The sequence below is a fragment of the Drosophila yakuba genome, chromosome 2R (genome assembly GCF_016746365.2).
Source record: "Drosophila yakuba strain Tai18E2 chromosome 2R, Prin_Dyak_Tai18E2_2.1, whole genome shotgun sequence".
NCBI classification, from domain to species: Eukaryota; Metazoa; Arthropoda; class Insecta; order Diptera; family Drosophilidae; genus Drosophila; species Drosophila yakuba.
In genome coordinates this window covers 19,093,765-19,118,975 of record NC_052528.2, presented here as the reverse complement: position 1 = coordinate 19,118,975, position 25,211 = coordinate 19,093,765, and the positions used below count along the sequence as shown (strand labels likewise).

At 41.9% G+C, this 25,211-nt stretch overlaps 6 protein-coding genes and 2 long non-coding RNA genes across 11 annotated transcripts in view; 5 read left to right on the top strand and 3 right to left on the bottom strand.

The window, feature by feature from the left end:
* Positions 1–11: 11 nt before the first annotated feature.
* On the bottom strand, positions 12–1,970 carry LOC6531376 (sodium channel protein Nach). The gene is made up of 6 exons (XM_002092143.3): positions 1,576–1,970; positions 1,233–1,523; positions 727–1,175; positions 549–675; positions 388–491; positions 12–331 (listed from the first exon to the last, which is right to left on the bottom strand). Exons 1-6 carry the CDS (start codon positions 1,935–1,937, stop codon positions 114–116), a joined length of 1,551 nt encoding a protein of 516 aa, XP_002092179.1. The 5' UTR covers positions 1,938–1,970; the 3' UTR covers positions 12–113.
* Positions 1,783–2,585, top strand: LOC122319555. The gene is made up of 2 exons (XR_006245159.1): positions 1,783–1,860; positions 1,920–2,585. It is a non-coding gene; the product is annotated as an uncharacterized LOC122319555 (long non-coding RNA).
* On the bottom strand, positions 2,228–14,664 carry LOC6531375 (putative inorganic phosphate cotransporter). Of its 2 annotated transcripts, XM_002092142.4 has the most exons (6): positions 14,532–14,664; positions 10,448–11,110; positions 4,172–4,347; positions 3,542–4,105; positions 2,945–3,475; positions 2,228–2,882 (listed from the first exon to the last, which is right to left on the bottom strand). In XM_002092142.4, exons 2-6 carry the CDS (start codon positions 10,509–10,511, stop codon positions 2,667–2,669), a joined length of 1,551 nt encoding a protein of 516 aa, XP_002092178.1. In that variant the 5' UTR covers positions 10,512–11,110; positions 14,532–14,664; the 3' UTR covers positions 2,228–2,666. The 2 variants fall into 2 exon arrangements, with proteins under 2 accessions (XP_002092178.1, XP_015051292.1); XM_015195806.2 differs by lacking the exons at positions 10,448–11,110; positions 14,532–14,664 and adding an exon at positions 5,654–6,041.
* Positions 12,163–16,311, top strand: LOC120321162. The gene is made up of 3 exons (XR_005560750.2): positions 12,163–12,562; positions 14,418–14,666; positions 14,724–16,311. It is a non-coding gene; the product is annotated as an uncharacterized LOC120321162 (long non-coding RNA).
* A 1,147-nt stretch (positions 16,312–17,458) lies between these two features.
* On the top strand, positions 17,459–18,930 carry LOC6531374 (cilia- and flagella-associated protein 161). Of its 2 annotated transcripts, none has more exons than XM_002092141.3 (4): positions 17,459–17,653; positions 17,707–18,222; positions 18,283–18,387; positions 18,442–18,930. In XM_002092141.3, the coding sequence occupies exons 1-4, from the start codon at positions 17,558–17,560 to the stop codon at positions 18,649–18,651; spliced, it is 927 nt and encodes a 308-aa protein (XP_002092177.2). In that variant the 5' UTR covers positions 17,459–17,557; the 3' UTR covers positions 18,652–18,930. The 2 variants fall into 2 exon arrangements, with proteins under 2 accessions (XP_002092177.2, XP_039228863.1); XM_039372929.1 differs by having other exon boundaries at positions 17,566–17,653; positions 17,717–18,222.
* A 189-nt stretch (positions 18,931–19,119) lies between these two features.
* Positions 19,120–19,947, top strand: LOC26535316 (trypsin-1). The gene has a single exon (XM_015195805.2). The coding sequence runs from the start codon at positions 19,130–19,132 to the stop codon at positions 19,907–19,909; it is 780 nt and encodes a 259-aa protein (XP_015051291.1). The 5' UTR covers positions 19,120–19,129; the 3' UTR covers positions 19,910–19,947.
* A 309-nt stretch (positions 19,948–20,256) lies between these two features.
* On the top strand, positions 20,257–21,066 carry LOC6531373. Its single transcript, XM_002092140.3, has one exon. The coding sequence runs from the start codon at positions 20,257–20,259 to the stop codon at positions 21,064–21,066; it is 810 nt and encodes a 269-aa protein (XP_002092176.1).
* Positions 21,067–21,535: 469 nt separating this feature from the next.
* Positions 21,536–25,211, bottom strand: part of LOC6531371 (putative polypeptide N-acetylgalactosaminyltransferase 9) — a 58,642-nt gene continuing 54,966 nt past the window's right edge. For both annotated transcript variants that reach the window (XM_015195804.2, XM_002092138.3), the window contains exons 11-12: positions 23,515–23,622; positions 21,536–23,203 (exon numbers count right to left, since the gene is read on the bottom strand). In XM_015195804.2, the coding sequence (XP_015051290.1) occupies positions 23,042–23,203; positions 23,515–23,622 (270 nt within the window). In that variant the 3' untranslated portion in view covers positions 21,536–23,041. The remainder of the gene's footprint in view (positions 23,204–23,514; positions 23,623–25,211) is intronic.

The window sequence follows — 25,211 nt, the reverse complement described above, 5'->3', positions numbered from 1 at the left end:
TAACTGCCTCAAAAAGGGTATAAGAAAGTTTATTCAGACACCATATTCAGTTTGAAATCGATTTTATTACTCTAATTTATGGCAATATTTTTTGCATTCGTCCATCGTGCTGATTACGATTTGTGAATTATGAAAACTGATTTCTGGTGTTTACTGTGAGTGTCATTAGCTTGGGGCCAGGCGAACTTTGGTTTCTTTTGAAGCATCTGACTGCGAGTTTCGCATTCCATTTTGTAGTTCTTGCGTAGAATTACTGAAAAATAGTAGATAATTTCCACCACCGAGAGCATGCTCATGCCCACAAAAAGACTGAATGCGCTGCCTAGATTAGCTGGAAACTCACATTTCTAAATTCAAATTGATAAAGGAGTATTTCAATCAACTTACACACCAAAGTGACCATATTGGAAAGCAAGTCACGTCGTAGTCGTCGATAGCCAAACGAGTTGATAAACACATGCAAAACACCATCGTTTTTGGCTAAGCCTGAACTGAAATAAGAAGAATTCAATGGAAAGCGGCACCAGCATTTCTTTTGCAATATTTACTAAAACTTATCCGCCACCGGCATGTTTAGTTCCAGGGGAAAATTGGATATCTGGACATCGTAGTCAGTGTGTTCACAGGTAAGCGGACAATAGCACTGTGTGCTTTTCTTCCTTGTAATTATATTAGCTGAAAGCAGAGTGTTAAGATCACTACATTTTGAGCAAAACTACGAAGTACCAAAATTATCCACTAGACACGGAATATCTCTGAATGTACAAATGCGATCGCTAGTGCGATTAAAGGCAAAAAAGTACGTGTGACAGCCGCAGAACTTGACCATATTCGTGACCCTACAGTTCAGCTCGCAGTTGGGGTATACATAGTCCGAGAAGTAACGCATGGGAAACTCCTTTTGGAAAACGCAATTTCTCTCCTCAATGGTCAAAGCCTTTACAGCAGTCGAGCAAAAGGTTTCCTGCGGCCTGACGGCTGCAAATGTCTCCGAGTTGAAGGCTATAAACTTAGCTGCAGAATGGGCACTGGGAAAGGCATCTGCTTCCTGGATTAGTAGCTTTACGCCATATGAATACGACTGCAATGGATCGTAGCTGTCGTCCTTATAGCGCACAATCACTGACAGGCCATATCTAAGGCCACCTATTGCTCGTTGGGCAGTGAAGTTTAAACTGTTTCAAAAAAAAACTTAGAGCTCTTTAAATTATTTTTATTGGTATATTACCTACCCCTTTTGACGCAAATTGAATGAACAACAATGGCCGAAAAACGTCTTGGACAGCTGAAATATCTGCGAACAATCTATTATTTCACCATTGAAACTACAGCGATGCAGAATTTCATCACAATCCCAGCGTAAGTGCTCCACAAATTCTGGAGTTGTGAGATTATTCAGGGACAAAAGATCTTCCATTTGCTCGATGTCCTCTGCAGAATATCGTTCATCATCTAGCATAAAACCGTAGAAAATGTGAAGCTTGCGAAGAATGCCCCTTAACTCGGCTCCTTGTGGAAGTCGCCTGGCGAAGTAAAACACATTCGTATAAATTCCTTTGAATGATATCCACTTACAGAGTGTTCAGAAAGGCCTTGGACTTTTGCATGTTGAAGAGCACATCTGGACAAATAGTGACAGGTGGGAAGTAGAGTCTATTCACCGGCGTGTTATCACTTTCCACATTCATACGCGTGGGACTGCTGCGATAGTCGATGTAGAAGGTGTGCGCCATAACAACAGCACAGATGAACATCACCACCGAAATCAAGAGCCACACCAGATGCACAATCTTATTCGTATCCTCATCGCGGGTGTATTTCAATCCGTGGATACTGCTGGTGGCACAGAAGTCACTCCAAGTGCGTTTCAAAGACCCAACAAAGGGAGTCACTTTTAGATCCTCTTGCTCCGGTTTCAGCTCCTCATGGTGACCCATTTCAACCGCCAACTGAATCCTTCTGCCTCGTTGCGGGCATTTAAATACCAGATAGAGGAGATGGCTGCACTTGATATCCTGACAACTGCTTATTATTTACGAATTAGCCATCAGGGTTGAAAGAGTAACCAAAGCTGTTTAGAATGCTTATATTTAGCTTTGCAAGGCTACATTTTTCTGATATTCTTTAACTACTACTTTAAGCAGCAGAAGATAGTATTTCAAGATTAATATATTCCCAGTTAGCTGTTCCCTTTCCTGTCCTCTTGCAATAAATATTTCAAGGCTTGTTGCTTCTTAAACTAGTAGTTTTTAATGGTTTTCATACATTTGGTTGCTTGCTTTACAATGTTCGCTTGAGCGGATCATTTAATAATTTCAAAACAAATCAGTTAGAGAACTAAACTCTTTCGCTATCACAATAAGATACGAAAACTACACATTTGCAATGGTAGACCTCGATTTCCCTAACTAAAGTTGACGTTTTGTGCTCGACTTGGTGTGGTTTCGGTTTCAGTTCCCAATTTATTTACAATTGGAAGATAAGTGTCTTTTTAGCGGTGTTCATGCAGATGTAGGAATAAATCAAAGGCTAACTATCAATATTAACAACTTTTGGCTTATCAAATAATTAAACTAAAACAAGGACTAAGCTACGCATTTCGTATGGTATACGGATTAATGGTTAATGACGCACGACTACGGCTAATACTACTTCCACTTGGAGTCCTAGGAACTCGAGATGGCCGCTGGTGCCGTGCTGCCGTTACTCAGCCTTGGCGGGGAGGTGGTGATGGTCGTCTGGAGGGCCGGCTTCTGCTCATCTTCCTCCGGATTGTCCCAGAACTGGCGCTCACCGGATCCGAAGATGTTGTAGAAGGTACCGCAGATGATGTACACAAAGGCGGCGATGAAGAACACGATCTGCCACTGACCCATCATGGGCTGAAATGGAAATAAGATGTTATACTAACTAGTTTCCAATTTTAATGGAGTGCCAAACTCACCTTGCTGGGATCAGAGATGAGGTGGCCCGCAGCAATGGGCGCCAAGAGACCGGCCAAATTGGCTGAGCAGTTCGTGATCGACATAAGGAAGCCGGCGAAACGCGGTGTGAGGTCCAAGTGGTTGATCTTGAAGCCGGAGTAGATACCTCCATTGAGGCCCACTCCGATGGTTAGGATGGCCAGGGTCAGTGCTCTATCGCAGCCTGTGTAGGAGGCGGCAATCAGGGCGATACCCGGTCCATACTGGCCAATGCTGTTGATCAGCTTCCTGGTGGCCGTGTGCGAGAATCTCTTCGAGCTGATCATCCAATCGGCGACCACCGAGATGAACATGGAGAAGAGCCACATGGCCAAGTAGGGCAGGGAGCTGAGCAGGCCGTTCGACTTCAGGGAGAAGCGGAGCACCTGCTTCATGTAGGTGGGCAGTTCGGTCATCAGAGTCTCATAGCCGTAGTTGTGACCCATGTGGGCAAACAGAATGGCGTAGAAGGGCAGCGACTTGATGATGGCCTTGAACGGAATGGGAGGGCTCTACGAAAATAGGAATACACAGATTATAAACATGTTCTAAAATTGTTAATTATTCGTGTAACCCACCTTGACAACATCCGATCCCCACAGCGAATCGTTGATGTACTTCTTCTCGCGCTCATCAATAGTGGGATGCGACGAGGGATCCTCGTGCACGAAGATCAGGAAGGCGATGGACCAGACGGTGCCCACAATACCAAACACGTAGAAGATCGACGGCCAGCCGCCATCGAATCCGTATTCAGCCAGCAAGCCGGAAAGTGGCATCGAGATGATGGTTCCAAACTGAGCGCCCGCATACACGGCGGCACCCATTCGCGATCTCTCGTTGGGCGGGATCCATTTGGCCAACATGGCGTGGGTGCAGGGCACAATGGGACCCTCACCCAGACCTTGGATAAAACGCACGGCGCACAGACCCCACACGCCTCCTCCGCGGGCAGCCACCGGAACCAGGAAAGCGAACACCGAGTTGATCAGCATGCCGTAGCCGAGGAAGCGCATGGAACCGTACTTCTTGGCCAAGATGCCGAAGGGAATCTGGGTGATCACGTAGCCGTAGAAGAAGGACGACAGGATGTAGCCCTGCAGAGCTGAACTCCAGACGAACTCGCCATCCTGGGAGTCATCCTGAAATTGGGAATTGAGGAGAATTCATCAGCATGAATAGAATTATCTACTTTTAAGACAACTTACAATGGGAATATCCCGATCTCCGCACTCATCATCGTACTCCTCAGCCTCGCCAGACTTGATGGCGGTGTGGTTTACCATGGCCACAATGGCCACCGACATGTTGGTGCGCATCACATAGGCATTGGCCATGCCCAGGAAGAGCATAAAGGTCACAAAGTACCGGGTGGCGAAGCATCCTAGAAAGAGCCAAGAAATTCAAGAGAATTAGTCAAGGGACTACCAAATGATTTCTCTCTGAGAATGGGCAACTGAAATATTTCGCTTGATCTGTGAATGCGTCAGAAATAGCCAAGAAAAATAATTTATCTGCGGCAAACGGAAGTCTTGTCGACAACTATTAATGCTAGCTAACCAATTATATGTTTCGGAAATGCAGAAATAACCCAAAAATATCGGGGCTAAAAGCGAGATATGAAGATATAATCTCGTCTGCGGTTTGCTCAGCTCCAAGGTTCGTTGCTCGGAGATAAGATTCTCGGATTCTAGATTTGCTATATGAATCACTGAAAGATATCGGGCCCTACAAATGTTTCTGCTATGCTTTATGGCTTGTATTACAAAAACTAAGAATTAAATGATTTCTCCTTAAATTTCACAATCGACTTTGGCAACTGAGAGTTCTACTCTCCTTATTTGATTTTATTGCCCAAGAGTCATATTTCGTGATCGCGTTTTGTAACTACGCCGAAAGCAATTGTTTACATTTGGCTGGGTGAGTGTTCGTAATTTTTAGTGCCGTTTGTGTCATTTGTCCAATGTGAATCGCCGCAATTCCAGCAATTTTCACGGCCGTGCGACACGTGAGCTTACCTAGAAACCCTAATTTCAGTACAGTTGTGCTTACTTTCTGCGTTTTGGGAAGTGGGGTTGGGTATTTATGGTTTAATTAAAGGGTGACGCATAGAAAGCCCAAGGCTGTAGGCGAGCAGAAATAATTGAGACAATTTACTTTCAAAACCTATGAACTTTGGCCACCTGTGGCCAATCAAAAAGTGAACGATAAGCAATTTGTGTTCAATAACCCGACGGATTCATTGGAATTTAGTTGCCCATAATTAGCAAAAATAAATTTAAACATAAACAATTGCTCAAAGCCGCATATATGCTGATTCAAATTAAAATTTAAAAATATTGTTACTCGCTCGCCGTCGATTTTTGCTCGCGCAGCATTAAATCGTGCAATCTGCTCGTTTTTTCCCCTTGTTTTCGCCCAGTTTTTCCACCAACGTCTCGTGTTGCACAATTGCCGCGTTTGCTTTCGTTGGCAGCTATCTGGCGATGAGGAGAAGCACGTGTATATCGCGCGAAATGAGTCCAAGGGGAGGAAAACCGGTCTAACTGGCAAAGTGCCTCCCCTAACATAACGCATACGCAGCGTGGTCACAAAGGAAAGGAAGGAAAGCAAGGAAATGGCGTAGGAAACCATTAGATAAAACTAGTTTGGAAACTTGTGTTAGCGTATCCTATGGACTTCAGTCTTACTCTGCGATTGTTGCTCCAGAGATTCGTGGAGATTCCTCTGATTCCACACCAAAACATGGCCATCGCGATGCCGATGATTCAGACTGCTGCGTCGGAAGGGCATAGTGTTCGATTGTCGACTTAACTTAAAAATAAATAAACGATCTAAATTTGATCTAGCACGGTTTTCACACTCGAGTTCAAGACTTTTTGCGCACACGCTTAAACCATTTCATTGTCTATCTGTCGACTTGGCCGGCTGAAGACCGTAACATATCGCGCGCTGGGAAAACACAAAGGGTTCGCTTCGGGGAAAAACTAGCGACTATTTGCCGCTGGGCTTTAATGTGTGTGTTCTGCCACCGACGTTGAACGGTCAACTGAGTGGGTACTTTTTGCTGCCGTCTGCCGCCTGCTGCTTTCAGCTTTTTCTACTGAGCGCCAACTGTTGCGCCGCCTTCATTTATAAACTGCTGCCACGGCTGTGGGTATATCGCATATGAGTGTATCTGCGGCTATTGGGTTCGGTTTCGAATATATAGAACGACTGAGGTGAGGTGCGGTGCGGAGCGGTACGATTCTGCGCCGGCGTCGCTCTCGCCGCCGCCAATGGATGATTACATCAGTTTTAGTGTTCAGATTTCGACTAATTAAGTGAGACGATGGAAAGTTCTCCCCTGCATTATGCATCATTTCGGACTCGGACTCGGACCCGGCGATTGATGTCAATTGATAGAGTGAACTTTTCAGTCGCAGCAAAGTCAAAGAAATTGGTCGAACCACTAGCTCAATATAGTATATATGTCTAATTATATCGGATGGACGTAAGCATGGTACACATTCACATCTCGTGACTGTCGGCACATGGAAGGCGAAGTACACGCGCTGTCTAAAATATGCACAGCTAAGTGATTATGGTAACATCAGTGCCCACTCGTTGCGGACTTTGAAAAACTGCCAAATAATTTTGGGACTTATTGAGAACTTTATATTTAAGGGGTGCTACTGGTCTACTGGCCTTTCCAACTATGTCTAACATTTTCTTTTTTCTACCCTAACCATCCCCAACAAACGAAAATGGGACAGACACATGTCTGTAGCTAGACTCAGGATGAAGTCATAGAAATGCGACGACGCTAAACGGAGGCGCCCCCACTAGCTGCACACTATATATATATGTATATTCTGTGTAATTACTGGTCACGCCAAAATATATACTCTATTTTAATCGCTTTGACAAGTTGTTGCTAGTTTTGACATAATCCTATAATGTGAACAAAACTCTTTGGAATATTATCCATTGTTTTGGATTTTTAATGACCAGTAATCGCAAAGTTGAAACTGTACAAATAGCTACAGTCACGCTTGAATCGCACAAGTGATTGTTTATATATGTATATTGGTGTGTGTGGAGCTCGCTCTGAAAATTGCCGACGGCTGAGAAAAACACGTGTTTGTCGCCTGTCTCCGCTCGCAAGTTTCAAATCCCAACTCGATATGATCGCAACGACGTCTGAATGATCTACACACGAAAAATTTATATCGCTTTGGATTTTTAAATTGGAAAATTATTAAGGCACGCTCATTAAATTTTTTACAAGGATATGTGCAACTTTAAAAAATTTTTCTTTTATTTAGCTTGGCTATTTTTAATCTTTCATGCCAGTCTGTCGTTGTCCAGATTTTCGCAAATCCCTAAAATGATTTCTTTTGTGTTAATTGTGCTTTGCCGCCATTGAGCGTGTCTGTCGAGCTCTCGTGACGAAGAAGAGACCCCATTCACACTGTCTGCTTTGATGGGTACCATATTCTAATTATTTAAGTGTATGTAGGGTGTATTTTTGGCAAATCCCCTAATGGAATACTTTATGGCTAGGCTGCGGTACAGTTGTGCGCGGCCAAAGCAATTAAGTGATTTTTCATTTTGTCTGCCAACTTTTCCCATTTGCTTCCGTCTTCCGAACGGAATAAGTTCAAATTATTTCAGCATATACTATTTATTCATGTCTCTGAAAGAGTTAACGATTTTACATACTCTCTACATGAATTCTACAAGCTGCCGTTACGTTTTTATTGCCTGCTTTTGGGGTGAGCTTTGCTGCGTAACGTCACGCAGTTACGCAGTGACGTACGTAGGAACAGTAACAACGTAAATGGGATTTCAATGGAAGTACGGCTTTCTTCTCCCATTGAGTCGTAAATAAATAATTGTATAAGAACATTCTGGGGAATTCTGGATGTACTTAGGCCCCCGAATCGCCATTGCGAGTCAAAATAATAAAGTACAATTGGCATTGGCTTGGCTTTCAACACAAATTAGACATAAACAACGAGTACTTGTCGTCTGAGAGTTCATTCCTGGTATCGGCTATCTTGAAAGGTGCAAAAGAGTAGCGCAAATATTAGTGGCTATAAAAGCGGCAGCTTTGTTTTCCAGAAGGTCAGACTCAGCAGCAGATTATTTGCCCAACTTTATCAGATAGTACGGATTCATCTGGTCACAAGCACTGGCAATGGGTTAATTGCTCTGTAATTTCTATTTCGGTTTCCCCCATTTGCAGGTAGGTCAGTAGATAGCACTCTCTGAATGAATTTCTCGTCTATTTTCGTGGTAATTGTAATCTATAAAAATAGTAACATGCACTCTAAGAGATGAGATGAGTAATTTGCATGCCACTCACTGTCGCAAGCGAAAAAATAAAAACTAAACTACTATTCCGCGAAAAAGTCGCTAAAGTCACGATCTTACAAATGTAAGGAATTTCAACTGTCCAAATTGAAAAGTTTATAGTGCTTGCCATCTCCCTTGCTCGCATTAAAATTGAAAGCTACTTTGTAAAGCAATTTTTCAATTTAGCAAGTCGCACTGAGATGGGTTGCAAATCGGATTACGCCAGTGCCCCGAGACGTCAACGCCAGCAATACTACATACATACTATATGTTCTATATAGTAGACACATCCCATGGAAATATAGAACGGATATGGTGCTCCAGTCGAGCGCATCGCTTATTTCGTACTCAGCCTCCCTATTGTTAAATTACTGGGGTTTTTCAAGCCACCCACCTCCACCTATCTCCACATACGATTGCAAACTGCGGGGGCGTTTCCTGGGAAATTGAATAGATAATGTATTCACTGTTTCATCCAATTAACCGATGGCATGTAGCGAGATGACAAAACCAGAGGGCCACCAATTCAAGTGTCAATATCAGGGCCAAAAGCCAGCGACTCGACGAAAAAAACTCGGCAATCTGCCAACGCGAAAATCGCCCCCATTTTCGCAATTCTCGACACGACAAGCTAACATAGCTCTGTAATCGCTAATGAAAGTAAAAAGTGAAAAGATCTCGTCGGAATCCCAAGGCGAATATTTTTCCCCAACTAACCTTAGTCGCAAAATTTGGACTAGAGTTCGAGTTTTGTCATCTTGCCTTGCAGAGTTCATTTGCACAGTTATGAACACGTACTGTATTTGGGTTTGGCATTTGGCTGTTTTGGCCAGTTTGTTTTTGCCGGTAACCAGTTTGGGTTGGTTGAAGCGGCCATACTTGGCTACGAAAATGGTAAAGCGGGAACTCAAACAAATTGTGTCAAGTGCCAAGCAGATGACTTCTGTGCAAGATATAACGAGGAAGCATTAAAAGCGTAAACAAAGCAGTTGATCTATTCGAAAATGAAGAATAGGCTTATTATGCAAATTCTTTAAAACTAACTTAACTATAAAAAATTAAAAAGAAATCTAATCGTGGAAACCTAGATTTGGCAAATAGAAAGACGGGTCATAAACCAACATGACCTACAATTGCTGAATGGATATATAGTAACATTACTCTGTTAATTCACATTTAATACAAAATTTGATTGCTTGCCATAATAAATTTTCCTTTGCTAGATTCGAAGTGAGTGTCACACTTTAATTGTGAATTAGGCTCACGCATTGGCGACTCTTGTCATTAATGGATTTTATTTTTCTCCTCAGTTTCGTTGCATAACAAATAACTTCCGTTTTGCGGCAACCTTCTCATCCATTTTCGGGCGGATTTCGCTTATTTAAATCAAGTGGATCCCCAGAGAAGCGATGAGAAGCCCATTCAATCGACTTGAAGCGTACTTTGTGAGTTTAACGATTGCAAAATGGGCGGGCGAGAACGTGTTTTCACGTTTTTTGTTCAGGTTCTGTTCTGCTAATTTGCTTAGTATTTCGAGCAACTGATAAATATAAATTATATGGCTCAACGCTCGGCTGAGTGAATTGTCATTTGCAATAAATGGGGCAATTACCCCGCAACTGAAATCATAGACGGGGTATATGCATCACATGGATTACAGTCAATTCATTGAAGAAATGAAAGGTAAGGCGTATATGCATATTACAGGGATCACCGATCATTATTGTGGGATCAGAGTTAATTATGTTGTTGCTCAAGGCGTATTATTTCGTAAGACAAGTTATTTCCTACTTCTAATAAAGACTCAAGAAATGTTGTGTATTAATATACTTCTAAAAAATATCAAAAAGCTTAGGCTGCTATTCCTAATTAGACGATCCTTTTAAAAAGTTGTAATATATATTTTTTTATATTTATTTATTAGCCCTTATACTTATGATGTTTTTGTCATTTGCCTTTCAAAAACCCTAATAATTGGCGAGCAAAGAACGCAATTTCAAATGCAATTTATCTCGGCCATAAGTGTAATGACAATTGTGATATATCACGGCTATAATTAGTAAATATGACACCTTTTCACTGTGCTATCTGGCGCACTCCCACACAATTTCTCTGTTTTATAAATATATGATAGGAAAACTCACCCAATGCCGGCTTCTCCAGATCCTTCTCCGTGCTGCCGCAAATGGCCTCCTTCGATGCGGACATCTTGAGAATTGTTTTATTGGGCGGGCTTTGTGGCTTTAAGCGCTTTTGTTTAGGTTAAACACAGAGTGTGAAAACAAATTGATTACGACGCTGAATGTGGCGCGTTTAAATATCACAATACTGCCAGTACAATGCAGAAAAACAAACTTTGTCGGGGTGCAATTGCATGCAAGTGTTTGCAGTTCAACTGTTGTGTGCAAGATGTCGGGGAATTTTCCCCACCGGTATGATATTTATCTTATGCTTATATCTTCAGCGACTTTCTTGTGTTTTCTTCGGATTTCTTTAGATTTCTTTGGGTTTCTTCACTCGCGATCTGCTGCCGCCGGCAGCTTGAATTGTTCTGATTGACAGACAGCGGGTAGCGGACCTTTAAATAAGCCCCGATTCAGGTTCGGACCGTCTGTTGTCTGAGTTCTGCTGTTTGCACGATTTATTCGCCGTTTTTGCCGGGCTTGTTGACACTATTCGTGGCTATTCGGGGCTATTCGGGGATACGGATGGGGGCGGACCCTTTCCACTTCTCCAGCAGCTTCCCCTCTTTTATGGCGGCCCGATAGTGGATACCAGATCACAGATCGGCAGATCAAGTTGTTAATCTGAAAGCAGAGAGCGGTAAACAAATTAGTTTGATAAATTTAGCAGTCTATCAGCTTCAATTGGTTAGGCAAACGCTAAGTGTCGCCGAATGCGAAAAAAGTCCACTGTCATCCCGCCGAAATTGGCATTTGATTTCGAGATCTCACGAGTCCGTCTCCCTACGCACGTTTTCCCAGTTAACAACGACCGGCGATCAAATATTTGACACCGTGATTTGACGAATATCATACGTGTATATATCCATAACCATATCCACATCCATATTCGAGCTACAAGTGGGGTACAGTTTGCCACCCGATTTTTTAGCCAGTTCTGCGTGGAGACCTTGGCTGCTTTTTTCATGTGTCGCATGTGCAAGGCTAGCTTTAAATATTTGCATTTATATCGCACACTCGCAGTGTAATTAACCTTACAACTCTACTTATCTCGTTCGAAGCCTATCCACTCGCATATTGACAATTTCGGCTCCCTGATGATGTAATGTGTTTATTGATATTTCGCTTGTTTTGGTTTGCAGCAAAACTACCGAAAATCAAGACAATGTTTCCCTTTTCACGAAACTGGTTACAGTGTTTCGCGAGGCGAAATTCCAAGTATTTTGAACATAACAGGGCTTTGATTCTACATGTAGTTAAATTTAAAAAGCCCAACTCCATATAACAAATAACACGGTTGCGCACTCGAATGCTTTGGTGTGAGCCGAATTTCAATTGTTATTCGAATTGTTTGCACGTCAGAGCAGCCGAAAATAAAAAAATGTTTTTGGAAAGTTTCAAAAGCCGTCTGAGCAACCTGTTGATTTGTTTGCGCAGATTTCTTAGAAATTAAGCCCACACAAAGCCTTAATTGGGCTGTTTTGAATGTCAAAGTCTGGCAAACAAAAAAGTGACTATAAACCATATAAAGTGGGCACCCCACAACTTACAATAGAAATTCTTAGAAGCTGAACTTAATTCCTAAGTAAACATAATCTTCGGGATCGTTTAATTCAATAAATTAATATAAATGTTTTCACAAAGCTCACATTATTTAAATGTAATGACTCCAGATATGCACATCTTATTTGCATTATTGCTTTAGAACTTTTTATCAGATCTATAAATATATTATTGAGTTAATTGCCTACCAAATGACCCTTTGCTATTTATGTATATGCTTTACTTAATATATTTATAAACCTGTGATCGGAAATAGAAACGTGATCGCTGTGATTACTCAATAAGATCACCCAATATGGTAGCGCAGATCTCGAGTTTCCTTTGCCGTATTTCTGTCTCAAATATTGATCAATTTAAACAATTAGCAATCTGACATTTGGGTAAACATTTGGGCTACCAGGCTTTGACGGAGTGATTTTGCATTTTCAGGCCGCTAAACAACCGCAGATTGCTGGAATCAGTTGAGTGCGATGGTTGTCCTACTCCTACCTATTTTGTATTCCTCGATGTCATGTAAGTTAAATAAATTCAATCCGACAAATGCTAGTTAAGTTGAATTTATGATAATTAGAAAGAAAATCCCCCAAGGGTCTAGGGATCTCAAAAGCACTATAAATAATGTAATAAATGGAAATTGCAAGTTTTAGTGGCTAATTGTTGATTGCGCCGCAACTGTCAGTTGTCTGTAGTTTATAACTGCATTTGCTCGGCATTAAAAGTGCATTAGTAAATAATAGTAAAAACCCAAAATTTATAGAGGGCCACAAAACCATATTTAATGCACTGGAGGGGCCAACAAAAATTTATGAATCTAATCGCTATCGCTAACGCCTCTTAATCGGATTGAAAAGGCACTACCAATTGTCGCAGAGTGTCGGAAATTTCGGCAAGATAAGTGGGCTAACAGCGAGAAGCTGGCAAAGTTCTTTTTTGGCCAAAAGAATACTTTTTAATACTTCTGGCGCAAAACCCAATGCTTATAAATTCCCAGTCTTATAGATTTATGGCCACATATCCCTGCGATCTCTTCTGCGAATCCACCAAACGGGTTGCCATGAGTAGCCACGGGCGCCATAAATCAAATTCGGTTATCTAAGAGTCCCCGTTGAGTGGGGGACCTCTCATAGATTGCACGGCAATACGAACTCCGGACTCGAAACCAGATACTTCCTCTCGGCCAGGAAAACACGTGCTAATTACACTTCATTCACCCTTTTTTCGGCTGACTGGGAGATGCCGCCATAAAGGAGGCCAAGACGTCTGATATCAGATTGCCTTAATTATGTCATAATTGGCCGGTATCGCTGGTCCATAAAACAGCTTTCGTCATTTATACGAGGGATTCGTGACAAGGCAGTGGCAAATTTTCCACCCGTGCTTCAAATTCTACGATCGCAGATTGGCGTTTTAATGGGAATGGGCTCCTCTTAATTTATGTTAATGTCATTCGCTATTTGTGCCAATTGTTGGCAACATTTCCACACCATTTCCAGTTCCAAATTAATTTTCATTTTTCACTGGCAGCCAGTGTTTGCATTCAGCTTTTCAAGTTCAAGTTCAGACCCGAGACTCAGCCTCACAACTCACATTCGATGCGGCCGAGTGGCTGTGCACTGGGCAAAAATCTTTAAAACTTACAAAAAATGTTGAGCTAAATCTTGTCTATGCAAGCCAAAAATATTAGCTAAGTTCTCAATGTTTAGATGTTTTGCTGAATAATTTTAAATTCAATTCTGAAAACTGCTGACTAGAAAGAGGCGTTAATCGATTAAGTGCAGTTTTGTAAGAGTGTAATGACTATTATCAGATTCTTCACATTGTTTTCGCTATTATCGTGCGGTGGGAAACTGTTTGGATCCGTGGACTTGTGGGTCTCAAGGGTTATGTCTCTTGGCGACGCTTATCTGCTTATCGTCGCGCATTTTTGCACTTGAGTTGGCTATTGAATTGGGATTCGAAATGAAAGTAAATAGGTGTTGTAATCTCATTAATCACCTAGCCACTTGTCTGCATGGAGTGAATGTTACGGTTACACACAAAGTAATGCTTAATTTGTGATCATAAATCATTCAGTTAAATCGAGTTCCTCGACAATAAAAAGAGCTGGTCTTTTATTCTGCTTACTTAACTCGTATTCATTTGCCTTTGTTCACTTTTCAGAGGTTTTACAGGGGTCTTAAAACATATTTTTTTATTTTTGTGAATTTAATTGGAAGTGCGGTTTTAATCAGAAACTCACTCACCTCACACCTCACCTAAACACACGCGCAACCGAACAGAGAAAACAACTTTTCAAAAATACAAATCAGCTGTTCTGAGTTCTCCCCACTTCTCAAAAGGCTATTTGCACTCTTTTAATTTTTTTCAGTGTGGCCAATTAACTGGAGATCAGCGATTTTGCGGACAAAAACAAAGGGGGAAATGCGTGGAACTGGCTGCGCAGCGGAATTCTATCAACTTAAAGTCTAGATTTACCACTCACATACTAGTACATGGATGGACTGCCGTCGGATTTCGTCGTTAGCTGAGTTTTCCAATTTTCCACGCACAAGCAACCGATGGGAACGCTTTTCTTTGGAGTTTTTCACTCGCTCTTTTCGCCACGAGCGTTGGCACTGTAATGACTTACTACCTCGGCTAATTGAGCGTTTTTATAATTCTGTTTCTGTTTCAGTTTCAGTTTCGGTTTCAGTTTTTGCTCGCCGTGCAGCGCAGTCGACGAGGCAGCGACGTCGACGCCAGAAAACACGAAGCGCTCGATTTGATTCACCGGCCGAGCTTCGTTTGGCTGATAAATACCTCTGCGCCAGGTGATAATGGCCCATTGTGATAATAAAACAGCGCCATAAACCACATGTTATAATGGTGTACTGAAGCTGCCCTACGAGGATCTCACTCCCTCCTTCGCACAATCGATTCGGTTTCTAGTTAGGGAAAGAGTGGCATTCCGCTTTATAGAGAGTATTCGTATACCTATAGCCGTACTCCCGCAAATCGCCGCAAATCGTGTGCCGCTCACGTGAGCACACTCGCACTTTCTGGCAAATTAATAAATTAATCTCTCGCCCGCATGAGAGACACATGGCGATGGGACAAGATGGGAAAGAGACTTTACGATATTGACAAATTGACAAGGCCCATAAGGAGATATACGACGGGGGGATACTAAAGTTCCAGAATTGACGTCAGTTTGGGGTTAGCGTCTCAGGAGTCATAATCCAGTCTTACGTGTAGACAACCTTAACAAGGTAGTACTTAACGCTATTTCTGCTAGACTACCAATATAGAGTTAAAAGTATCTCAGTTTAATTTGGAAAATATTTAACAGGATAACTGTACTAATTTTTATGACAATCGTCCATAAACCGACGATGGCCAGCGATAATAGTGAGGCCAGTTCGGTTCTGTGCTTCAGGTAGCCAATATCAACTGATTTCGGGTCAATAAAGAGTTGTAAAACACAATCTTGACCAGCGGTAGTCGGGTCCGGTATTTACTATATATAGACCCGGCCAATGAATGGGCCATCAGCCTAAACCGGGAAAACCGTGATCACATGACTTCGGATTGTGGTTGGCGGATTAAGCGAATAACCGACTATGTATAACCTTTCAGAGATCTCTTATCACCGGTGCTATAAGTATGACAGCTTCGAGTGCGATACAATTGCCCATGCCAAATCATATTTAAGCGATCCGTTTCAGTTCTTATTGCCGGTATTATCTCGTAAATAATTGTATTTGAAACTTGAGATAGGACACAGCCCGTTTAGTGACGGAATTGGGCAATCGATAAAGATATTTCAGCGCCACATTTGATCTGAAAAACTTTTTGCGTCCCATCGTTTGACGCAGTTAATGCGGCTTTCGATTTCTATTTATTTTTTTGCAGAGATAACTAATAGCGTTTTGTGGCCAAACAATTCGGGAAAAGATGCAAGGAAAACGAACTTGTACATATTTAACTATTTGCAATTATCTTAGATGGACTTATTTTCGTTATTTTCCACGAACCAAAAGTTGATTCCCTAGATTGAACAGACTGAAAATCGCGAATCATTGAAAAAAAGTCAATTACCTTGTAATAAAATCTTATCAAAATTATTAAGGCAGACAATTCGGTAATACAAAATATATATAATATATAAAATATAAGTGAGTACTCATATTTTATTTTAAATAAATAAATAAGTTGACATCATTTTTTAATTAGAGTGTGTGAGTGTTGATAATAAAGAACCACAAATTAAAGTCACTGGCTGATGCTCTTGTTTATTATTCCTATATTTATAAAGAGGTTTAATCGGATAAAGGCCTTAAAATATAGTTCCATTTACAATATTTATGGGTTAAATACGTTTAGAAGAATATCAATAATATATGTTATATTTAATATTTTGTTGTCATCTTAAGCTAGTTAAAAATAAAAACATCAGATTATTTACTAAATCTGATCCACTGTATTAAGTAAAAAGACTATAGATGCCTAATGATTATGCTTTCCATACAAATTTCTAAAAATACACTCCATGTGTCTGCCGATTGACACATATTTTGGTACTAACTATGGTCTGTTCAAACTCTGCCATATGCTCGAATAACTACTAGATTCCGCAAGTGGGGAAAAAAAACAAGAAATAAATCACAGTCAATCTGAACGTTGGATGTCTCGATTAGAAGGTGTGCCCTGCAGCGGACGTAAATATGGTCATAAAACTTTGGAGCCCCGGCGACAATATCGCATATAGCCCCCAATGCAATCGAGTGGCTAGATAAGAAACGTGCCGCAAATCGGCCGAGCAGCTAGCTCACGTTCACGTGATGGGCACGCCGATCCACCTGGCCAGGTACATTTACCCACCGACAGGTAAATCGGCAAACAGGTACAACCACAACAATCCACCGACATGGGCGATAATGAATAACGAGCACAATTAACGGCGGGCGATGTGCTAAATGTTGATACAAATGGCTTATCTTGTCACTGATATTTGGCATCATACAACCGGCGGATTTGCTAATGATCGTCTTCTACTCGAAGATCTCAGACTCCTCGGATTCGCATAGAAATGGACTTGGCAGGAATGACTGACAGCAAACAGGGCCAATCACCGCTGTTTGAGTTGTCCGAGAGCGGCAAATAGATAACTTGGTGCTTGGAAATGTGTGCCGGTGAAAAATATTGAATCTGTCATTACTCATCCGTCATGTGTGCCTTGCAGAGCATTTTGAACAGAAGTGGTGCTGATAACATTTGCCGCTAATGCCCAAAAGTATGCAACATTTGAAATTGTGGTGAAATTGTGGGATTGAGGATGTAGTAAATAAATGTGTCATAAGATACCATCTTTACTTTATTATTGTTATTTGTATCTAGTAGCCATGTAATTTGCTTACATTTATAGAGCAGATACACAATTCATGACATCATTTACATTTAAACTACACGATTACATCTACATTCGGGAAATTATAACTACCTTTATTTAGCTACCTTTAACACAACAAAATGCCTTGCAGAGTCGGCGATATGGATTCTATTTCAGCGCGGTTTCAGCCCAGCGTGAGAATTGGCAATTGGGTGGAAGAAAATTGCCTTGAAGAGGTGGGTCATTAAAGATGTTATAGTCCATAATACTTGTACAACATATTTTTCAGGACAAAATAGTCAACTTTAAGAAACAACGTGATCGCGGCGAACTTTTGGTGGAAAAGGCTCGAACTTTGTATGATAATTTCCACAAGGAGATCGTTTTGGCTGCTCCCAAGCAAACCATTATATTCGGAGCCATTGTGCAACTGATGCCTATTCATATAAACATCAGTGATATGGATACAACCGATCTAAATGCCGCTTTGTCGGTGGTCATCAACGAAAAGGTTGTGCGAAAAAGCCAGTCCATCAATGAGGACTGTGAGCTGTCTGTGGCGCCTTCAAAGCGGCCTTGTGTGCGAAACTCCTTCAAAATAGTCAGTGGAGATGGTAGGGATCGCACTGGGGAGAACATCAAGTATGGTCAGCGTTTCCAGCTGCAGTGCATGGCTTCGGAACACGATCCCATAGTACTGTACAGTGGGCCCAAGCGGTGCAATCTGCAGCAGGGTGTCCATGCCACCTATTTGTCCCACAAAAACGGGGAGCTCAATCTCAACTTGGGACTTGTGCATCGCAGTGTAACTAACTCCTGCAAATATCATATTTCATTTATATCTTTATTAAAATTTTTTTTTTAGAAATTTAACTGCCCGGACAACGATATACCCTTGGCATACACGAATTGGTTCTGCCGACATGTAGATCCAAAGCAGCGCTTTGAGAGCGAAGGAGAAGATATACCTGTAATTAGTAATTAATATCTATATGATAACAATATCTATCATCAATTTCCACAGAGCAATTCCCCTTTGGTTATAGTGCATGCAACCACCAATCGCAACCTAGCTGCCGAAAATGTTTTAATCCAAACTCTGTTTGGCCCCGAATTTCTGGTGTCCGTGCAAAACTATCGCAATATCTACAGGCACGAGATATGGAAGAACGTGTGGATGATTAGCAACGGACACCAGACTGGATCAAAGTCTGCAAATTCTACGTCCCACTAATTTAGCTTTAAGGCTTAATAGACCTCCGCAATTATGTATTATGTGAACTTGATTTTTATGCGGCGGAAATTTAAATTTCGCACATAAACTTTGTCGAGCCGAGCCCCTACTGTTTGGCCTACATAGAAATTGGCACTTGACAGCTAGATTGGAGAAAAAAAAGTGGGACGGCACTTAAGATTATTGGTTAATGAGCGTTGAGGTTCTGCAAACAACTTAATATGTATTCAAATCCTAGTAGTGTTATGAAATAAATGCTTAGAAATGCGTTGTATTGTATTTGTTTTTGTTTTCGCAGAATTATAATAAAGTGAGTTGACAACCAATATATCGACCCCCCACCTACGCCCCCACTTAACATGGTCTCTTCCCATGCAAAATTGTGCCGTTTGGGCGATAAAACCACTCGAACATAACACCACACCAGTCCTATAAATAGAGAACAAGTGAACCACACTCGACACACTCAACCTTTGCCATGTCTTCGGTAAGCAATCCAGTGAAACTATCGATCCTGCTCCTCGCTGTGACTTTTGTTCGCGGTGATGTGGATGTGAATGTAGCAGAAGAGTCACGCATTATTGGTGGCCAGTTTGCTGCTCCAGGACAATTTCCCCATCAGGTGTCCCTCCAGTTAAATGGACGCCATCACTGCGGTGGTTCCCTAATCTCCGAGACCATGATCGTAACAGCAGCCCACTGCACCAGGGGCCAGAATCCCGGCCAAATGAAGGCCATTGTGGGAACAAACGATTTGAGTGCCGGAAATGGTCAGGCCTTTAGCATTGCCCAGTTCATCATCCATCCGCAGTACAATCCGCAGAGTCAAGACTTTGATATGTCGCTGATAAGGTTGAGCAGCCCGGTTCCGATGGGAGGAGCTGTAAAGACCATTCAACTGGCCGATTCAGATGCCAATTATGCCGCGGATACAATGGCAATGATCAGCGGATTCGGCGCCATCAATCAGAACTTACAGCTGCCCAACCGTTTGAAATTCGCCCAGGTGCAATTGTGGAGCCGTGACTACTGCAATTCCCAAAACATTCCCGGCCTCACCGATCGCATGGTGTGTGCTGGACATCCCAGTGGCCAAGTGAGCTCCTGCCAGGGAGACTCCGGTGGTCCGCTGACCGTCGATGGCAAGCTCTTCGGTGTGGTGTCATGGGGATTCGGATGCGGAGCCAAGGGACGCCCGGCCATGTACACCTACGTGGGTGCTCTCAGGTCCTGGATCAAACAGAATGCCAATGTGTAAATGGAACATGAATTTGTCAAATAAATAAAACCGCTTTCGACTTTCGTAAACTAATGCAAAATTATATAGTTTGAATTACATTAAAAAAACCACACCAAGCAACATAATATTGCTCATGAACTATTATTCGAGATAAGTGTTTTTTTTTTGTTTCATGCTTGAACAATACATTCAAATACCATATTTGATAAGCAACTGGAAAAAGCACAACTTTTAGCTTGTAGCATAAGAAATGTGCTTCAGATTCTCTTAGATTATTCTGTTAGCCTTCCTCTCTTAGCATTCGAAGAAATATATAAAAACCAATTCAAAGCTCGCCACAGCTCAGTTTGGCATAGAACCGCGACATGGAGAGTCCAAAAGCCGAAAATACCAGCGCCGATGACGCAATTTCTCCGACTGATTCCTCGCCGGCGTTGAATGTGTTGTGCGCCATATGCAACGAGTTCTTTCGTGCCAGTGACAACGTTTGCTACACCAATAGGTGCGGTCATGTCTTCCACTTCGTCTGCCTGACCCGCTGGCTCAGAAAATCGCGCTCCTGCCCACAATGTCGGACTCCCTGCGGTGATCATCCTTTGCCCAGACTTTATCTGAACTTCACAGAAGTCAGTGCGGAGTGCGATGATACACCCATTGAAGAGAAATTTTACAAAATGGATACGCACTTCGAGTGGAGGCCCATGAGACTGGGTGAGGATGAGGAAAGCAGCTCGGAGCTTTCGCATCTGCCGCCCGACGAAGCCGTTGAGTGTGGATACGATGATGAGGGGGATCCCGCTTATGTGGCACGAGCCTACTACGGTAACGAACGATTGCCGGCCCACTATGTGCCACGGAAGAAGGTTGCCTATGCCGGGTGGGACGGAAAGGCATTCCCTCTAACCGATGGAGTGGAGTTGCTGGTGCTGAAAGATTGCGATCACAAGTGGGTGGACGGGTCGAATGGCTCATATCCGCTGGGTGCGCTGGACACTGGCTATTCGCATTGGGGCGAAGTTACCTACACGGGACGCGCTATGTACAAAGGAGATATGCGGCTCGGTAAGGTGCACCCCTCCTATAATAAAATGTTTATTCCACATAAGGGAAAGGAGGCTGGCGTTTTAAGGTACCAAGTGCTGGTGCTCACTCCACGGGAGCCTGATCAACAATGATACTGAAACAATGATAAGAAACCGGTTTACAAACAAATACCTCATATATTCCTGATTAAGCTCTGAATATTGTAGTATATCAATTTAATACATGTAGGTAAATAAATAGGACAAAAAAATATTCAAGACCTTTAAATTGAAATAATATTACTGGCTCTTTATATTTTATTCATGTATCTCTATATCTTACTTACACTAGTAGCGTGTAAAATGGCGACTAATGGAATTTTTACGTGGACTAAGAAAAACCTTCCTCTAGATGGCGCTTAGTTCTGCAAATGACCCATAGATGGCCGAGGCATATCAGATGTTTCTTTACTTTCCATTTTTCTTTTTAATTAATAATTTCAATCCATTTTTAAGGAGTTTCCTTTAACAATGTTAAATAGTTGAATTGTTAAATGTTTCAGATCTCTCAGGACAAAAATATATGCCCGATGTAATTCCCAAACACCGTAATGCAAACACATTTTCAATTTACATATTTATTTGGAACTGTATCTGATTCTTTGCACAATATTTGCGTTTTTACTACACATTTACTACGCGCTTAGTTAACTATTGTAAGTTTAGTTTAAAAAAGATTATCGACCACTTCCTATGGCTTTTGGTTTCGTACGTAAAATGTAAATGCCGCCTACAATGAAGCTCGCTGGCTGGAATAAAACATAGCAAATGAAAAACAATGCGCAACTGTTGGCTATCGTAATGGTACTTTTATAATATGTACGTTTTAGTCTTGAATAAAACAGTATTTAATCATAGTTATGTACACATTCTGCAGGATGCGATATGAAATTGTATAGTATAGTATATACACAGTCGCTGTGATTGTGACCTAGCCTAAAATTCTACAAGAGTTCGATGAACGGTTACAATAGCATATGTGTAAGAATGCGTCCGTAATAAATAGAAGGCACTATGCACATTTGCATTAAGGTCTAACTACTAGGGCCTATAGCTATATATATCTTGTGTGATATCGGTAGATTGGAAACTGATATATGTATAGTAAGTACTACAAGCTGGCTTTGTCCAACATATAGGATATGTTGTCGTTTTGAGAATCCAACGAAAGGAAATGCAACGGATTTGGATTTTCAAAGAGAACACAAAAATTACCCGAAATCTAAAGATCTAAACGTAATTTGGCAACGCTCCTCGTCTAAAAATTAGGCAACACAAGACTGTTTCTAAATCGTACGAAAATAAATTAAATCAAAATTTTGGTTCGCCATTTCAAGGGAAATACAAAAAGATAAGTATAAGAATTCATATAAACGGGAATGCTAGGGGTCTTAGGCGAAAAAAAGGCTATCACCAAATGCTTTCCAACTCAGACTTAGCCTACGGCTTACCAGCTAAAATATATATTTGGAATGTGGCTTTTGCAGAGCCATTTGATGACATTTGTAAAATTCATAAATAATTCGGACACAGAGTCAAGGTTCACACTTTCCATAAATTGTGCTAAATGTTTACAAATTTAAATGCATAAATTGCGCTACGACTTCGCTTTGTTGGCCAGCACAGCACAGTCCTTGGCCAGGCTCCATTAACCTAATCCTAAGTGCTGAAACTTAGGGCTAGAAATCTTATCAACTTATAGCTACTGTACAGCAGTCGTTCCTTTTTCAGTGTCTGTTTGTCTAGTCTGTGGATGTGTGGTACTTAGGGCTAAGTAACGTCTACTCTGTTGTTTGGAAACATATAAATTTGTTTAATATATAGATAGCATGGCAAGTGATGCTGCTGTTGATGCTGCTGCTGATGCTGCTGCCATCCGATCGTCCCTCTCTCCCTCACTCCCTATTGCACATGCCTCGGGGGAATCGAACTACTCCAACTCCTGTCGCCACTTCATGTCCTGTCTCCGCTTCCTTTCCTCCTCCTTCCTTTCCTGCTGCTATGCATGTGATTGTTGGTGTCGCCGCGAAGTGGGCAACAGGAGGTTGCCCCTCGCATAGAAGTAGCCTCACAACTTGGAGCTGTCGTAGTTCTCGAGGGTCCACTGCTGGCGACTGAGGCTCTGGTTGCACTCCTCCATCAGGAGCTTGTCCTTGCTCTCGCTGATGGCCAGACACTTGCCGGAGGTGCCGTGGTGCAGCTGCTTCGTGTTCTCGCGGTAGGTCCAGAACTAAAAGTAAAGAATTCGATTAAAGGAATACTTAAAAATGTGTTATATATTATTATAAAATTTTCTTTGTTTTAAAAAATCATAATACTATGATCCACTTTTTTTTACTTGTATTTATACGATTTATATAACATAAATTAACCTTTTAGATGACTTTGCAAAAAGAGATGACTTTAAGGTCGCAGGTTTAACTACTTAAGTTATCATCGTCGACATACTCAAAAGTGAAACATCACTCATGAACATGAAATACATTTTAAGGGAATTTGTTCATAGTACCTTCTACCTCTGTACATATTTTATCCACTCACCTGATTTCCTTTGCCCCCGTGGCAGCCGAAGAGCGTGACATCCTTGCCAGCATAATCGAGACAGGAGTCGTCGCGACGGATTTCGCCCGCCTTGCTGAGCATCCAGTACTGGGAAAATTGGGGGTAAAGCACATTAATATAAATTGTAATGGCGGGGAATGCGTTTGCCAGTTGCCAAAAGTTTTTCCAGGGCTACAAACGCACAACTTATTACACACTAATGTTTTATTCAATTAAATGCCGAAAAGCAGATCCGCTTGTGACTGTGTTTGAGTTCGAGTGTATACATATATATCCTATTCTGTGTGTGTGTGAGTAAGAGTGGGCGTGTGAGTCTGGGTTTTGTCTGAAACTCACTGGCCATGATTATTTATAATTTAAAACACGTTGCCAATGCCAGATGGCCTGAGCTCGGTTCAGATTCTGCTGGTGACTGGAATTGCCTTTGTTTGCCCTGCTCCAGCTCCTGCCACGCCCCCTGATCCGGCCCGCGCCCTCCTGTTACAGTGAGGTCGTGACCAGCCGCCATTTTGTGTTACCATTTCCGTTTCCGCACCGCCTGCCCGGAAGGACCCCCAACAATATTTTGTTTATAATGATGCCAGGAGTGGAATAATGATGAGATTGGTCAGCGCAGAGGAGGCCCGCAGGTTTTGTGCCATGAATAATTACTGGTATTGTATGGCCGTTCAATTAGTGCAGTTTTGAGAAGCATTCGTTAAAAACTGAGCTAATACTACCACCAATTTGTATGGCAAAAATGGGATTCTTTGCAAGAAAATAAGTGTGATCCATGTTTGGTCATTTTATATAGTATTTGACGCAATTAAAGTCTTTGTTTCTTACATTAATTTGTCTTTGATATATTTTTCTCGCTCTATAAAGCTTTTTAGGCCTTGCATTTATGCCCTGTATAATCGAAATATCCAGCCTAATGCACACTTTCACTGGCTGGCCAAGGACTTTTCCTTTGCCGTTCGTGTTCATCCTCGCTTATTGTTTAGACTTACAACCCCCCACCTCCCTCCACCCATGATGCCATCGTCCTTGGCGGTCTCAATTTGCATTTCTTTTATCAGCGCTTTCTCTCTTCCCCCGCGATTGTTTTGTGTTTTCGCTGTGTGTGAGCGCGAGATGCGTTTTTAATTACGTTTTTTTCATTTATCACTACACAGTTTTTATCTAGTGCGCTTTTTTTCATTCAGCTCCACGCTTTGTCCACATCCCCCGGAAAAATGTGTTTGCGGGTTGCTGAAAAATATTTTTGCTAGCCTAGACGCGTTTTTCTTCCGCGTGAGCGAAATACTTTCATTATGTGGACAGTACAACCGACGCCGCGTTTTCCCACCCTTATCCTTTTTTTTTTTTGGTGCGCGTATCCTTTGACGTGGTAGTCAAAAGCGTTTTATTTTCCCCTTTACCCATTTGGCTGAATTCGCTTGCTAAATTTTACGATGTGCGAAATTAAAATTTGCGTGCAGGGGAGCGAAAATGTCCACGTTTTTGCTGGCAAATGTTGATTATTTTAACCGCATTTCCGAGTGCATACAAACATTTGGCGAAATCTTTTTCGTAATTTCCCCCCTTTAAATGAGGCTTTCACTTTGTTACATTTGTGTGTTTCCGTGCAGAAGGGCGAGAGCTTGGGCCTTTGGGCAGTGGGCGTGGCAGTTGTCTGTCTGGGGCGATTTTAGGGC

Excerpts from the sequence above, each read along its gene's own strand:
- LOC6531374 (XM_002092141.3), top strand. The coding sequence starts at position 17,558 with ATGCCTTGCAGAGTCGGCGATATGGATTCTATTTCAGCGCGGTTTCAG. Across the intron at positions 17,654-17,706 it reads AAGAAAATTGCCTTGAAGAG|GACAAAATAGTCAACTTTAA; the intron begins GTGGGTCATTAA and ends CATATTTTTCAG. Across the intron at positions 18,223-18,282 it reads TGGGACTTGTGCATCGCAGT|AAATTTAACTGCCCGGACAA; the intron begins GTAACTAACTCC and ends TTTTTTTTTTAG.
- LOC26535316 (XM_015195805.2), top strand. The coding sequence starts at position 19,130 with ATGTCTTCGGTAAGCAATCCAGTGAAACTATCGATCCTGCTCCTCGCT.
- LOC6531375 (XM_015195806.2), bottom strand. The coding sequence starts at position 5,756 with ATGCCCTTCCGACGCAGCAGTCTGAATCATCGGCATCGCGATGGCCAT. Across the intron at positions 3,476-3,541 it reads GGGGATCGGATGTTGTCAAG|AGCCCTCCCATTCCGTTCAA; the intron begins GTGGGTTACACG and ends CTATTTTCGTAG. Across the intron at positions 2,883-2,944 it reads TCATCTCTGATCCCAGCAAG|CCCATGATGGGTCAGTGGCA; the intron begins GTGAGTTTGGCA and ends TTTCCATTTCAG.
- LOC6531373 (XM_002092140.3), top strand. The coding sequence starts at position 20,257 with ATGGAGAGTCCAAAAGCCGAAAATACCAGCGCCGATGACGCAATTTCT.
- LOC6531376 (XM_002092143.3), bottom strand. The coding sequence starts at position 1,937 with ATGGGTCACCATGAGGAGCTGAAACCGGAGCAAGAGGATCTAAAAGTG. Across the intron at positions 676-726 it reads GTGTCTAGTGGATAATTTTG|CTAATATAATTACAAGGAAG; the intron begins GTACTTCGTAGT and ends CTCTGCTTTCAG. Across the intron at positions 332-387 it reads CAATATGGTCACTTTGGTGT|CTAATCTAGGCAGCGCATTC; the intron begins GTAAGTTGATTG and ends GTGAGTTTCCAG.